The sequence below is a fragment of the Mustela putorius genome, unplaced genomic scaffold (genome assembly GCF_011764305.1).
Source record: "Mustela putorius furo isolate JIRA1106 unplaced genomic scaffold, ASM1176430v1.1 tig00003962_pilon_pilon_pilon, whole genome shotgun sequence".
In the NCBI taxonomy this organism is placed as follows: Eukaryota; Metazoa; Chordata; class Mammalia; order Carnivora; family Mustelidae; genus Mustela; species Mustela putorius.
The window spans coordinates 497,671-513,836 of record NW_025422106.1 but is presented as its reverse complement, the minus strand read 5'-3'; the positions used below and the strand labels follow the sequence as shown (position 1 = coordinate 513,836).

Sequence of the window (16,166 nt, the reverse complement as noted above, 5' to 3'; positions counted from 1 at the left end):
CCTGGGATCATGACCTGAGCTGAAGGCAGAGGCTTTAACTCACTGAGCCACCCAGGCGCCCGTGTTTTTATATTATATATCAGAGTTCAGTCAGAGAAACAAACCATTATTTTTTTTTTAAGATTTTATTTATTTATTTGACAGCGAGAGATCGCAAGTAGGCAGAGAGGCAGGCAGAGAGAGTATAGGAACCACGCTCCCTGCAGAGCAGAGAGAGCCCGATGTGGGACTTGATCCCAGGACCCTGAGATCATGACCTGAGGCAGAAGCCTCAGTCAGAGGCTCAACCCACTGAGCCACCCAGGTGCCCAAAACAAACCATTCTTGATATTTCAAAGAGGATATTAGATGCTGACAAAAGGTCATGGGAACACCACCTTGCAGGGATTCTAAGAAACTGCTGGTATAAATAATCTTGGCTGTCCAGGCGCCTGGGTGGCTCAGTCAGTTAAGCGTCTGCCTTCGGCTCAGGTCATGATCCTAGCATCCTGGGATCAAGCCCCGAGTCGGAATCCCTACTCAGCAGGAAGCCTGCTTCTCCCTCTCCCAGTCGCCCTGTTTGTGTTCCCTCTCTCACTGTGTCTCTCTCTGTCAAATAAATAAAATAAAATCTTAAAAAAAAAAATGTAGTCTTGGCTGTCTTAAATACCAGAGTAGGCAATATGTAGAATATTGGAAACTTGCAAAACCACGTATCTGTCATCTGCTAGAGACCACGCATTTGCTTATAGCTGCTAGAAGAGCGATAATGGCACATACCTTTCTTACAATCTTCTAGGTCTTGAGTGAGTGACTCTGTACTGATGGAATTTAAACTACAACCTCATTGACACAGCATTCTGGGAAATGTAGTTTTCCAGGTTTTCGGTCTCCCCTTCTGTCCCCATGAGCCAGAAGGGGGGGTAGAGATAAATGTAGCCTAAAGAAGAAAAATTAACTGTGATTATACACTGATTATACTATATTTCCTTATATATTTTTCTTTTAAATAATCATTCTCATTCTTTTTTTTCTTCCTTCCTTCTGCTTGATTTATTATCAATCACTAATTCATCCCTAAACTCGACAAAAGTATAAATCTTTTCAGTACAAATACTTTAATGGAGCTTCTTTGGGAGGCTTTATGAAAAGGTTCCATTGGAGGGGGCATTTTGGGGGCCTTGCATGTTTTGCCTGCACGCTGGTTGGACGTTTGACTAGATATAAAATGTTATATTGGTGATGGCATTTCTTTGGAAATTTTAAGCCTCGTTTTGTGGTCTTCTAACTTTTAATAGTCATATTGTGAAGTCTGATTTTATTCTGATTCTGGATTCTTTGTATGGAATTTGTTTTTTCTTTGAAAGATTTTAGGGTGTTGTCTTTACCCCAGGTATTCTGAAATAGAATGATATGTGACTGTGTACTTTCGTGTGACTATTCTAAAATTCATCCGGCTTGGCATTCAGTGGGACTTTTAGTCTGAAGCTTATTTTGATTTTCTTGTGTTATATTTTTGATAATGTATTTTTTTGATGGTTCTCTACTTTGTCTTTCTGGGAACCCTTGTTATCCAGATGGTGAAATTCCTACACTGGTCCTCTTGATTTTGTTTTTTTCCCCCTCATGATTTTGTCCTTTTTTTTTCCCCCCTCATTCCGTTTTCAGATATTCTGAGCTTTTTCTTCTAGCTCTTCTGTTGTACTTTTAATATTTGCTATCAATGTTTTAAATTTCCAGGAGCTCTTTTTGTTCTCAGAACTTTAAGATTTTTACACGTTGTTAGAAATTGTTTTGTTTACTTTGATTCCTGTCTTTCCTGTTAGAGATTTTCTTCAAATGTCTGGTAATTTTTGGCGGTTTACTTTTAGGAATGAGGCACTCATAAGCTCTGAGTGTGGAGCCCTGGCTCATCAAGTGGTAGGCATCACTGTAGGGTGTACTGGCAGCTGGTCATTCTCCCTGGAGAGGACTCCTCCAGTCTCCTGCCTAGAGAAGACAAGCCCAGCAGCAGGTGTTTTGGAGCCAAATGGGGGAACAGAGCTGGGGAGGGAAGAGGTCTCATCAGTGAGTAGATAGAGTTACTCGATCTCCCTATTTTCAGTATGATACTCCTGCCCTAGGCTGTAACTGCTCACTTGGTTCAGAGGTCCTCTGCCTGGCAGCATGGGCAAGGGGAAGAGGGGATCTCTTTCTTGTATAAACTTTCATCAGTTCTCCTGTTTTAGCCCCTCCAACCACCCTTTGTTCAGAGGTACCAGGTGCCTTCAGTTTCTGAGTTTTTTCTGAGTTTCTGTGGTGGGAATTTACCTTGTGCTGGAAGCGTTTAACTTTTTCCTTTCTGTGAGGTTACTTGTCACCAGTGCATGTGCCTTCCAGCTTTCCAAAATTTTGTTGACATCTTTCTGCCGTTGCGTCCTTTTCCCCCTCCCTCCCTCCTTCTTTGTTTCTTTTTCTTTTTTTCTCTCTTTCTTTCTTTTTAAGGCTTATGCCTTTAAAAACCTCCCTTTGCTGTCATTTTAATGGTGTTTCATGAGGGAACACTGATAAATGCCTGCCACACGTTTATGTTTAACCAGTATGTTCATCAGCTTTTTCTTGCTGCTCTCCATTCAGTCACAGTAGCCTGGGTGTAATTGAGTACTAATACTCCTTCAGAACAATGTTTTTCAGACTTCCCTAACACCAAGAATTACTTAAGGTGCTTGTTGAATATACAGGTCTCTCTGCTGGAAGATTTCTGATTTTAGTAGTTCTGGATTAGGGCCTAGGCAAGCGTGTTTGTTTTAAAGAGATGCCCTAAGATGTGTCTTATCTTCAGGCAAGTTTGGAAACTCTGTTTTAGAAAGGTTTTCTAAATCTTTATTGCTCCCAAGTCTCTAAGGCAAACTCCTCAGGCTTCAACTAATATTGCTTTTGTATTCAGAATGTGTTTTAGTCTGTCTGGCTTTGGTCTGGATTTCTAAGTTAGAGTGTGTGTCCTTCATCTGATTAACTGCCCTATTCTCTGGTTAAATGCTGGCTGATGGTAATAACGTTGGCCTTATGTGACTTCTTTTTTTTTTTTTAGCCACCATTTCTAGACCCATTGTGTGGTTGTGTCGTTCCTGGCCTGTGTGGATGGAGAGGAAATATTAGTTATGAACATTGAGCTACTCTCTGCATCATTTCACCGTCCAAATCCAAGAATCTGGTAAATTTTTTTTTGTGAAGTGGAAAATTGACTCAGGCTTTGAAAACAGTTGTACTAATTATCTGCCTTGGATTTATGCAGCATCATTTTTGGAGATCTTAAAGGTGTGATTTGAAGTTTGTTTTTAACTTCCATAATATGAAAGGGCACATTCTCTTCTCCTTTTTGTATTATGGATCCCTAAGGCCTGGAAAAGCAGAATGGTGTACCTTTTACTACCCGTCTGTAAGGCATCTGGAAATGAGGTGTTCGCAGCTTCTCCTTGGTTGCTTTGTGTTGTGTGGCAGTCAGGAACCAAATAGTACATGTCTTATGTTGTAGAGGCCAAGTGTAGGCTCCTAGTTCTTAGTTCTTGGAAATCTTGTGGCTGTTACTAGCTAAAATGTAGCCTGAGGAAGTCATGTTGGCTCTGACATAGAGCTGATTTCCATTCTAAGGCAAACAGCTCCATAGAAACAGCTCTTAATATGTTTTTGTAAGTTCCTTTGAAACAGTTTTGGTGAATGAAGTCACAAAAACAGTGAGAAATCTAAAGTGTTACTGTCTCACAGAGTATTGATTACTCTCCATGTTATGAAGTATTCCTTTGAACTGTTGCTGATTTACTGCAGTTGACTGTTTCTGTACACCTTTCCCCACCTTTCCAATACTTTAGTGTTTTCAGGTTAACAGGATTTTCTCTTTGCTTAGAGGGGTGTAATAGGGGCTGGTGATGTTTGGTGAGGTCATTCCCTGATCTCTGTTTAGGATGATTTTCAGACAGTTAATTTACAGTTACTCTTTGCATTAGTTAATCTGTAGCCATCTTTTTAAAGAAGCCATTCTTTGCAGCTGTGGTTATTTAATTGAACATAAGAGTAGACTTCTCATTGATTTGTCATCATTTTAGATGTGAGGACATGGCTCCTGGGTATTTGGGAATAACCCATGGTTTCTCATATTTACTACATCAAGTAGTATGTGAATAAGTAGACTTCTGAGTTTATGTTTTTAGGGCTTTATTTATATGTTTGTTTATTTTTTATTTATTTATTTGACTCAGACAGGCAGAGAGCACAAGTAGGGGAAGCAGCAGAGGAAGAGGGAGAAGCAGGCTCCCTGCTGAGCAGGGAGCCCAGTGCAGGGCTCAGTCCCAGGATGCTAGGATCATGACCTGAGCCGAAGGCAGACACTTAACTGACTGAGCCTCCCAGGCACCCTATTTATTTATTTTAAAGATTATATTTATTTACTTGAGAGAGAAAGAGAGCAAGCACAGAGGAAGAGGGAGAAGCAGATGCCCACTGAAGAGGGAGCTCAATGTGGGACTTTGATCCCAGGACCGTGGGATCATGATCCAAGCCAAAGACAGGCACTTAACCAACTGAGCTACCCACGAGATTTTTTTGTTTTGTTTTTTTAAAATGATCACCTATTTAATTTAATTTAATTTTTTATTATTTTTTTAAGACTTTATTTATTTATTTGACAGAGAGAGATCACAAGTAGGCAGAGAGGCAGGCAGAGAGAGAGGAGGAAGCAGGCTCCCCCCTGAGCAGAGAGCCCAATGTGGGGCTCCATCCCAGGACCCCGGGATCATGACCTGAGCCAAAGACAGAGGCTTTAACCAACTAAGCCAAAGAGGCACCCCTGTTTCTAGGGTTTTAAACAAATCTAGGTCAAGAGGAAAGTGTCACATTAGGAGGAAAAGCTGTATCGTTGGGATGTATACTTATGTTTCTTATTAGAGAAATAATATTGAAAGAATTTCATTGTACAGTTACATATCTTTATTCTACCTCTTTTTCTCTTTCAGGGTTGTGTGCTGATTTTAACAGTGAAAAGTTATTGATGTGGAGAGTAAAACATTCAGGCTTAGTTGTAGGAGTTGTAGGATTATCAGTTTAAATATTCATGGTGCATATGTGATTTTTTTTTTTTTTTAATCACTTGTTTTGGGTCAGTCAGATTTGCTGCGTAGTTGAATTTCCATGATGGAAAATGCCTGCAGTTGGAAAAATGATTCTTTCCCCTTCGTGGAGTAACCTTGGAGTTTTAATTAATTCCATCTATGCATGACAGAAATGTATTTCACCAGAGGTTTGAGTGAATTGAATTTCAAGGGGGAAGGTAGCATCTTTTCCATTGAGAGAAGAGGGCTGTGAATTATTTTTAAACTATATAAAGGTTTTTTTGCATGGGTTGAGGAAAGGGTGATGAGATACCTGTAACATGAAAGTTATTGTCGTCTGTTTCTTTTTATGTAGAAAACTAAAATGCTTTAGTGGAAATCCTCCACTATATTCTTTCCTAGAACACATAAAGGCATGTTCATAATTCTGTGTTGACATCAGTTCCCACGTAATTGTAGGAACCTGTTTGGCTCCTGCTGTTTGTTAGTCTCCTCGAGTGGCATGTGAATACTCTTAGGTAGCTTCTGGCACTTCTCCCATGTTGGGTTCTTTGGTTTGGGAACTGGATGCCATTGTGTTTACTGTGGTAATGAACTCCTAACTTGCCATGCTGTACTGCTTTTCAGGAGCAAAATTGAAGGGCAGGTCGGCAGGCAGACATGATCATCAGATGATTTTTTAACCTGGAAGGCTTCCGGTTAGTATCTAGGTCCCTAGCTGTGCTTAAACCAAGTCATCAATGGCAGTCTGTGGGATGAATGAGATAACTGATTGAACTTGTTTACTTTGGGCGTGGAACTGTTAATGGGTTTAAACTTCTTTCGTATAGGCATAGTGGATGGGGAAGGATACTACTTTTAAGGGGTTTGGAGCATGGCCTGTAAGGTCTCAGAGTTCATCTTCTACCACTCTTTTCTGTACTCTGTTTTAGCTACCTTGGCTTTCTTACTAGTTCTCTGACTTGTCAAGCTTGTTCCCATCTCAGGCTTTTTACTGGCTGTTTTTTAATTCTTCTTGGAGTGCTCTTCCCCCATATCTTCATAGGGGTTGCTTTACTCATGGAGAGATTTCTTTGTGAAGAGCCAGCCCCCCTCCCTGCAACCCTATCTAAGAGAACACTCCTGGCTCGGCTGGGTGGCTCAGTCGTTAAGTGTCTGCCTTAGGCTCAGGTCATGATCCTGGAATCAAGCCCTGCCTGAATTGGGCTCCCTGCTCAGTAGGAAGCCTGCCTCCCTCTCTCTCTGCCACTGCACTGCCCCTGCGTGTGTTCCCTCTCTCACTGTCTCTCCCTGTCAAATAAATAAAATCTTAAAAAAAAAAAAAGAACACTCCTCCATACTCCTACTTTCACCCTTCATGATTCTTTTTTTTTCATTCTTTTTTTTTATGATTTTATTTATTTATTTGACAGAGAGAGATCACAAGTAGGCAGAGAGGCAAGCAAAGAGAGACAGAGTGCAGGAAGCAGGCTTCCTGCCGAGCAGAGGGCCCGATGCTGGGCTTGATCCCAGGACCCTGGGATCATGACCTCAGCAGAAGGCAGAGGCTTTAACAAACTGAGCCACCCAGGCACCCGTTTTTCCATTCTTTTTATCAGTAATTGAGATGCAAGATTTTGTTTCCTTGTTTATTTCTTCCACTAGAATGTAAGCTCCAAGATTGTAGAAACTTGTTCAGCCTCTAGAACTGGGTTTATCAATCTCAGCATTAATGAGATGAGATGATACTTTTTTGTGGGGGGCTGTCCTATGCATTATAGAATGTTTTCTGTTCATTAAATGCCAGTAGCACCCCCTAGTCATGATAATCAAAAATGTCTCTAGATGTTGCCAAATGTCTTTTGGGAGACAGAATCATTCCTCTTAGAACCATTGTTATAGAACATTGCTTTGAACCTAGAGCGTGCTTAAGAAAATACTTATTGAGTGGATTAAGTGATGGGTGCTCAATAAATATTCACTGGATGATAAATAAATTCAGCAATGAATTGCTGAATGAATGAATTCAGCAAGTTAAAAACTTTTGGAGCACTAAACCAAGCACATAGCCTCCTTGTTTCTTCCTTTCCTTTTTTTTTTTTTTAATCTTAGGTATTTGTCAAAGAGAGAATACATGCACACACAAGCAGGGGGAGCAGCAGGCAGAGGGAGAAGCAGGCTTCCCTGATGAGCGACGAGCCCGATGTGGGGATCAGTTCCAGGACACTGGGATCATGACCTAAGCCTAAGGCAGACCCTTAAACTAAGCCACCCAGGCAGGCACACCTCATTTTGAACTTGTTTTTTTTTTTTTTTTTTTAATGGTTTAGAGACAGGGAAATAGTTTTCTTTTTTCTTTTTAAAATTTTACTTATTTATTTGACAGCGACACAGTGAGAGAGGGAACACAGGAGTGTGTTCTCCTTGTGCGAGTGAGAGAGTGAGGAGTAAGAAAGGGAGAAGCAGGTTCCCGCTGAGCAGGGAGCCGGATGCAGGGCTTGATCCTAGGACCCTGGGATCATGACCTGAGCTGAAGGCAGACGCTTAACGACTGAGACATCTAGGCACCCCTCGAACTTGTTTGATGTGAATATTTTTAGGGTTTGTTGTTTGGTTATGAATATTTGATTCATTAATGGGTTTTAATGTTTATGCTTGGAAAGTTTGCCACCCACCTACCTGAATTACTGAAGCCACATTAGGCAAGGCTGTATTAAAGTTCTTTCTGTCTGGGATTACGTACTCCACAAACAAAAACCCCATTTTGCAACGTGACTTTCTTTGTTCCAGAGCAACTGGCTTTCCATTTCTGCTAAACATTTATGTTCTGTCTCTATTAGGTTTATTTTGATTTGAACTGTTGAATAAGAATTCCATTGAGGGGAATGTCTAGAATCTTTCCTCTTGAAGACAAAAGTCTTCTCTAGATTACCTGGAGAGAAGCGTAGTCAGAGTTATTGGTCTTTCAGAGAGGATCTTGAAATGCCTCTTTCATCTCTCTCTCTCTACTTTAAATTTATTTATTTGAAAGAGACAGAGCACCAGTAGGGGGAGCGGAAGGCAGAGAGAGAGGTAGAAGCAGACTCTGCACTGAGCAGGGAGCCTGGGGCGGGCCTCTGTCCCAGGACCCCAGAATCACAACCTGAGCTGAAGGCAGCTGTTGAATCAACTGAGCCAGCCAGGTGCCCTTCTCTGTTTCTTTATATTGGGGGGAGGTTTAATAGGATATTAAAGACTTGAACGTGGGGGCACCTAGTTGGCTCAGTTGGTGGAGCCTGTGACTTTTGATCTTGGCATTATGAGCTCGAGCCCATGTTGGGTATAGAGATTACTTAAAAATAAAATCTTAAAAAATAAAAAATAAAGAATTGAACATGTATTTCAGAAAGGAGAGAGGGGTGCCTTGGTGGCTCAGTCAGTTAAGCATCTACCTTTAGCTCAGGTCATGATCCCAGCATCCTGGGATTGAGCCCCACATCAGGCTCTCTGCTCATCAGGGAGTCTGCTTCTTCCTTTCCCTTCCTCCTCCATTCATGCTTGCTCTTTCTCCCTCTCTAAGATAAATAAATAAAATCCTAGGGTGAGCAAAAAAAAGGAAAGAAAAAGAAAAAGAAGGGGCACCTAACCTAGCTGGCTTAGTCAGTAGAATATGTGAATCTTCATCTCCGGGTCATGAGCTTGAGCCCCATGTTGGCCATAGAGAGTTACTTAAAAAAAGAAAAAAAGAAAAAGAAAGAGAGAGAATTTTCTTTTCTTTCTTTTTATTTTTAAGGGAAAGAAAGAGGAAGCATTTTTTTTTTTAAGATTTTATTTATTTATTTGACAGACAGATGACAAGTAGGCAAAGAGGCAGGCAGAGAGAGAGGAGGAAGCGGCCTCCCTGCTGAGCAGAGAGCCTGATGCGGGGCTTGATTCCAGGACCCTGAGATCATGACCTGAGCCAAAGGCAGAGGCCTTAACCCACTGAGCCACCCAGGTGCCCTGAGAGAGAATTTTCTTTTGATTGGTTTGGTATAGCAATTTCCTACTATTTTCACCAAATTCATATTCATATAACTGATTCTTGTAAGGTAAAACTAAAGCCCTTGAGACTTTGCTGAGGGAGAGAGCCTGCTTTTTAAGTCAGTTTTTTTTTCTCCCCTATGGGATTTTATTGGGTACTTCAGTACAAAAACTAATTTACTTGGTAATCAAAGTTGAGATGAAAGGAAAGTACTGTTACCTAAGGTCTCTTAGCATGAAAGTAGATAGCATTTAGATTTAGAATTTAAAAAATTTTTTTCTTTTAAAAAATAACTTGCAATTGAAACTTGAGTTATATAATAGCAGAATGCCATTTGAATAAAGGCCCCAAATGGTAGTAACTAGTATACTTTTGAGATAATTTTAAATACATGAGAAAAGCAACAACTAAATTGGATTCTTCATTTATCAAATGTGAAAGGTCAACATCTTTGTACTTGGGAAGTCTCCTGTTCTTAAAATGTGGGAATACATATTTGGAATGAATTGTTAGGAAATTGAATAGAAAAATAGGTTTTGTCTTTTGAGGAATAGAAGAGAGTGCTTTTTGAAAGTGCATTGCTTGAGTTTTATGAAGACGTCTCTGATTTCTGTGATAAATTTGACATTAGGAAGATATGAAATAATGCTCTCTGATCTTGCTTTCAAAGAAACTGACTCCTGAGGATGTGAAAAGCTTATTCCATCATGGTTTCTACGATAGAAGGGCTTAAGAGGGGAATAGGAATTGGTGTGTTGCTGAGCTGGAGGCAGCCTCACAATATTTCTGAAAATCAAGGTCTCTGAAGAACACAGATGGTGAGGTTTGTAGTTCTAATTTAAAAGATCAAAAAGGAAAGACTTAAAATTCTGTAAAGAACCCTTTTCTTTCTTCTTAGGTTTAATCTCAGAAATGTTACTTTTTAAAAATTGCAGTACACAGTGCTTCCTGAAAGCCTGAATTTGTCCTTTGATTAAAAGTAGTCGGTCACAAAATTTATCATTCTGTGGGGTACCTGGGTGGCTCAGTTGGTTGTGTGTCCGACTCTTGATCTCAGCTCAGGTCTTGATCTCAGAGTTATGAGGTCAAGCCCTGCATTGGACTCCATGCTGACCACAGAGCCTACTTAAAAAAAAAAAAATTGTCATTCTTTTATAAAACTTTATGAGTGTTTTTGGTTTGCTTGTTTTTAACTAAAAGTAGTTTTCAAAGCAGACCCTCTGCTTTGGATTAGTGACTGTATCATATCAATATTAAATTGGTTTGAATAAAGGTTTGGGGATTTGCAGCAGAAGGAATGATGTATTCATGTAAATTTACTGAAGTTGCCTGCTCTTGGGAAACACAGAGCTGTTTATATTCTACTAATAAAATAAAAATTTGGGGTGGGTTGAATTTTCATTTGGTGAAAATAGTAGGAAATTGCTATACCAAACCAATTTCCATCACAAATGTTTTTTTGTGGTGATTAGTGAAATAGCAGGGAATCATAAGATCTAGATTTGAGTCCTAATTCTGCAGTTTACTCCAGAATGATCTTGGGCGGTGCCCTTAGATCATTCTCTTCTCTAGTGTGCACGCATGCAATTGCATTGCACCTGGAGCTTTAGTGTCCTTGCCTGTAAAATGGGAAGCAGTGATCCTCTACCGTAGATCCTCTACCATGTATCATCGTATACACAGTGTCACCAATAGGAGCATGTCACTCATGCAGCCTTTGTGGAGGCAGAAGAAAGGTTGAGAAGCACTGCTGGTTGTTAGCATGAAAGCCTGTCCATTAATGGTAGGTTTTGTGTTTTTTGTTTGTTTGTTTGTTTTAGTGCATCTGTTTTGAAATTAGAGTTTGAATTGAGCCTACTTTAAGAAGGCATCTGTAACTGTGTAATATATTAGTGGACTTTTCCAGTGGATTGCTTTAAAAAAAAAAAAAGATTTGCTTTGCTAGAGAATTACTGTTTTGCCTTATTAACGGTGTTCACTGTTAGGTATAAGGTTGTTCCACTAAGTGATTTCGTACTTTGTAGCATATAGGTTGGATCACCTGTGGATAAGAAAAGAATTAGGGACTTACCTGAATCTCTTTTCCTAGTCATTTTTGGAAACAGTTTCAGTCCTGGCAATGGCAAAGGTAGGTAGTACTGGAAACTCAGAAAAGACAGGAACTGAGGTGACTGGAATTAGTTGAAAATGTTTGTTTCTGGATAGATTATTATTTTTCCTATTGTTTTCTGCTATTATTTACCTATTTATTTATTTATTTATTTATTTTTAAAGATTTAAAGAGCACACCAGAGGTAGAGAAGGGGGAGAGGGAAAGGGATAAGCAGATTGCCTGCTGAGCATGGAACAATGAATGGTCTCCATCTCAGGACCCTGATCATCACCTGAGCTGAAGTCAGGTGCTTGAACGACTGAGCTACCCGCGTGCCCCTCTGCTAGCTTTTTAAAAAGGTGCTTTGGTGTAACTGTCAGAATGAACCCAGAGAATTAAAAAAGAATAAGTTTTTTATTTTTCTCTTTCTCTTCCTTTTATTTTAAATTTGCGTGCTCCTCCATTATAGATTGATCATGAAGATTTACTATTTTGATCAGTTTTTTTCCTTTCTTTCTTTCTTTTTTTAAAGATTTATTTATTTATTTATTTGACAGACAGTTTACAAGTAGGCAGAGAAGCAGGCAGAGAGAGGGGGGGAAGCAGGCTCCCCACTGAGCAGAGAGCCCAATGTGGGGCTGGATCCCAGGACCCTGGGATTGTGACCTGAGCCGAAGGCAGAGGCTTTAACCCACCCAGGCACCCCAGGTTTTTTTCCTTCTTAAGATTTTATTTATTTGAGAGAGAGAAAGACCATGAGGTGGGAGAAGCGTCAATGGGGTGGGGGGTGGGGGGAAAGCATGGCTCCATCCCAGGACCCTGAGATCATGACCTGAGTCAAAGGCAGACACTTAACTGACTGAGCCACCCAGGTGCTCCTATTTTGATCAGTTTTTAAAGTCTAGTGTGTTAGATCCCTGGCAAAGAAAAACTAAACTTAGCTTTGAAACCAGACATCAGGAGGTATTTCCTTTAAAGGATGGTCAGCTGCTCAATTTGTGAAGTGAGTTCAGACATCATTCCCCATGGGAACCATCTAGCCAAAGTCTAGTTGTCCGAAGTCTGTTGTCCAATTCTTTGTGATTGGAGCAAAAAGCTCTGTTGGGCACCCAGCTTATAGTGGTATTATTGGAAAGGTTGGGATTGTGAAGGTCTCACAGTTGTGTTTCTGATCAAATTCTACCTGCCTCTAAAGATTCTTGGTTTTTAGAACCTTTGGAATATTTGCCCTTTCCGTTCATCATTGAGAAAGTATTTAAATGGTTTTGGGAGCATTGAGGGAAATGTTAAAGTGGGTATTCCTTTATTCACAGGGAAATTTTGTTCAGAACCAAACTTCCTCAGTGGATTGCAATGCGGGTTCCATCTTTTAGGCTTGTTTTGGTACACATGGTCTTTCATTTGTGCTAGGGGCTACCTGGGAGATTTCCTGTGTCCTAATCTCATTAATCACCTTGCTTGGAAGCAGTTCTTCCCTGGATTAATTTGTGAAGTTGATTATCCTGTCTTGAACCTTTCTTGTCATCTGTAAGTTGCACTCCCAGTGATAATGTTATTTTGGCTTTGACTTTTTGAGGGGAATAGGGGTGTCAAGAAGTGGGATTCCCTTGGAATAGCTTTTTGGATGAATTAATTGTTCTTGACGTTTAGTTTTATTTTTGCCCTCTACTTTAATGTCTTAGGGCAAGAGAGTTCCCTGGTTTTAGTCTCATTTGTAAAGTGAGGATCTCTTACAGACTGTAACAGGAGGACAGCTATAGTTTTGTTTTTGTTTTTTTTTTTGTTTTGTGTGTGTGTGTGTGTGTGTGTGTGTGGCATGATAAGTAGCTAAATTCTCACATGGTATTTATACTCTGATCAGATTCCAAGGATGTGACTATACTGGGAGTCAGTAAACTATGGCCCACAAGTCAGCTCTGGTCCATGGTTTGTTTTTATAATGCCCATGAACTATGAATGGTTTTACATTTTTTTTTTTTTTAAGATTTTATTTATTTGTCAGAGAGAGGGAGAGAGAGCGAGCACAGGCAGACAGAATGGCAGGCAGAGGCAGAGGGAGAAGCAGGCTCTCTGCCGAGCAAGGAGCTTGATGTGGGACTCGATCCCAGGACGCTGGGATCATGACCTGAGCCGAAGGCAGCTGCTTAACCAACTGAGCCACCCAGGCGTCCCGGTTTTACATTTTTAAAATGTAAAAATGTAGTTTTAAAATGTAAAAATCCAGAGAATGAGAAGACGGGCCATGCATTGGGAGAAGATATTTGCAAAAGACACAGGTGATAAGGGATTGTTATCCAAAACAGACAAAGAATTCTTAAAACTCAACAATAAGAAGACAGTCATATTGAAAACTGCAGAAGACCTAAACAACACCTCACTTAAGAAAATATACAGATGGGAAGTGAGCATGTGAAAAGTTAAACTTCATATGTCATCAGAGAATTGAAAAATTAAAACAGTGAGATTGCACTACTACAGACCTACTAGAATGGTCAAATTCTACAACACTGACAACACCAAATGCTGGCAAGAATGTGCAGCAGCAGGAACTCTCTTTCATTGCTGGTGGGAATGCAAAACCTTACAACCACTTGGAAGACAGTTTGACAGCTTATTATACAATGTAACTCTTACCATACGATCTGGCAATAAGTACCATCAGTGGTACTTACTCAGATGAGCCAAAATTTATGTTCCCACAAAAACCTGCACAGGAGTATTTTTAACAGCATTATTCATAATTGTTAAAACTTGGAAGCAACCAAGATGTCCTTCAGTAGGTGAATGGATAAATAAACTGTTGTACCTCCAGACAATGGAATATTACTCAGCACTTTAAAAAAAAAGGAGCTGTCACGCCCTGAAAAGGCATGGAGGAAACTTAAACGTGTACTACTCATTGAAAGAAACCAATCTGAAAAAGGCTGCATATTATATGATTCCAACTATGCGACATTCTGGAAAAGAGGAAACTATGGGGACAGTAAAAAGGATCAGTGGGGAAAGGAGGAATAAACAGGCAGAGAATAGATATTTTAGGGCAGTGAAGCTATTCTATGACGCTACAACATGTAGCTGTCATTATACATTTGTCCAAACATACAAAATAGAGGTTGGCAAGAGTAAGCCCTAATGTAAACTATGGACTTTGGGTGGTAATGAGGTAGCGATTGTATCAAATGTCCAACCCCAGGATGTAGATAGTGGGAGAGACTGTGTATGTGTTTGTGCAGGGGCAACAGGAGTACATATGGGTATCTTTTTGCACTTTTCTGCTAAGTTTTGCTGTGAACCTGAAACTACTTTTAAAAATAAAGTTTATTCTTTGATTTATTCTTTGATTTGTTTTGACATTTTTAGAATAATTTTTTTAAATGTCAAAACAAATCAAATAATAAAATATGACAGAGACTGTATATGGCCTGTAAAGCTTAAAATATTAATTTTTTTAGCAGGGGAGGGAGAGGCGCAGAGGGAGAGAGAGAACCTTAAGCATGCTCCACACCCAGCACAGAGCTTGATTTCACAACCCTGAGTTCGTGACCTGAGCCAAAATCCAGAGTCAGACTGAGCCCCTCTGGTGCCCCAGTATTGATATTTATTATCTGGCCATTTACAGAAAAAGTTCACCAAGCCCTGGACTACTATCACAGAGGAACTAGGGGATGAGTTTCTCCTTCATGTCATGCCCAGTCTTCTAATTCTCCTGGGTGTCTCTGATGGCAGAGTTCTCATTGGATTTCCATTTCATTTGCAGGTATATGAGTGACCTAAAGCTGCAAAGTGAAACGGAGAGAAAGCAGTGCCAACTGCGAGCAGGGCAAGGATGCCAATTCCTCCACCCCCTCCACCGCCGCCTGGTCCTCCTCCACCTCCCACTTTTAATCAGGTAGGTAGTCTTCGCACCTGGGTATCTCAAAACCTTAATGGATACATAGGGCTTCCTGGTGTAAGACATACTGTACTCAAAGATATGTGGTATAGAAACAGAGAATAAGTAAAGTCTCTCTTCATTAACTAGTTCTGATTTCTGAGAGGTCCTCTTGGGACTTTAATGGCTTGTTTTCTTGGTCTGTTTCAGTCTAAATGGAGATTTGTTCAGGTTACATCAGAGTAGTCTGATGTCTAGTCTTTTGCCCCTAAAACTATTTGTTCTATAAAGGTCAGTACAGCATTTCTCTGGCATCATTGAGGAAAGGGACGGTAAATCCTAGTGGTTGTTTCTTGCTACTATTTCATCTCCTTCTCTTCTCTTCCAAACCAGTTCATCCTAAAGCCAAGTCTTTGAAGTCTACCAGCCCATCGAAAAAAGGAGTTTCTGGAAAATACTATTAAGAAGACTTAAAGGTTTAATAATGGGAGGGAAAAGCAGTGTGGTTTCTGAACCAAGGAGGCAACCATTTTTACTATATGTGGATTGTGACATCTGGTGTCACATGAGAAAGAAGCAACCTGGGTGCTTTATCGTTCTATTTTTTTTTTTTTTTTTTAAGATTTTACTTCTTTCTTTATTTCTTTCTTTAATATTTTGTTTATTTGTTTGTGAGAGAGAGAGTAGGGGGAGGGGAGATGGAGGCAGAGAATCTTAAGCAGACTATGTTGTGAGCACAGAGCCTGACACAGAGCTCGGTCTTGTGACCCTGAGCCAAAATTAAACTGGGCAATTAACTGACTGAGCCACCCAGGGACCCCTTAAGATTTTATTTATTTATTTATTTGTTTGTTTGTTTTAAAAGATTTTATTTATTTATTTGACAGAGAGCGAGAGAAGGAACACAAGCAGGGGGAGTGGGAGAGGGAGAAGCATGTTCCCCTCTGAACAAGGAGCCTGATGCTGGACTCAATCACAGGACCCTTGGATCATGACCTGAACCAAAGGCAGACGCTTAACAACTGAGCCACCCAGATTCCCCTTAAGATTCTATTTTTAAGTAGTCTCTACACCCAAGTGGGGCTTGAACTCACACCCCAAGATCAAGAGATGCATGCTTTACTGACTGAACCAACCAGATGCCCCTGTTTTATTCAG

General features: G+C 40.3%; 1 protein-coding gene across 6 annotated transcripts in view; it reads left to right on the top strand.

Annotated features, from left to right (window-relative positions):
- The window catches only part of WIPF2 (WAS/WASL interacting protein family member 2), a 49,783-nt gene that overhangs the window by 9,931 nt on the left and 23,686 nt on the right, over nt 1–16,166 (top strand). For 3 of the 6 annotated variants that reach the window (XM_045070175.1, XM_004764605.3, XM_004764608.3), the window contains exon 2: nt 14,895–15,026. In XM_045070175.1, the coding sequence (XP_044926110.1) occupies nt 14,964–15,026 (63 nt within the window). In that variant the 5' untranslated portion in view covers nt 14,895–14,963. Of the gene's footprint in view, nt 1–3,049; nt 3,173–9,715; nt 9,869–14,894; nt 15,027–16,166 lie in introns of all 6 variants that reach the window. The other 3 variants (XM_045070173.1, XM_045070174.1, XM_004764604.3) reach the window with 3 other exon arrangements.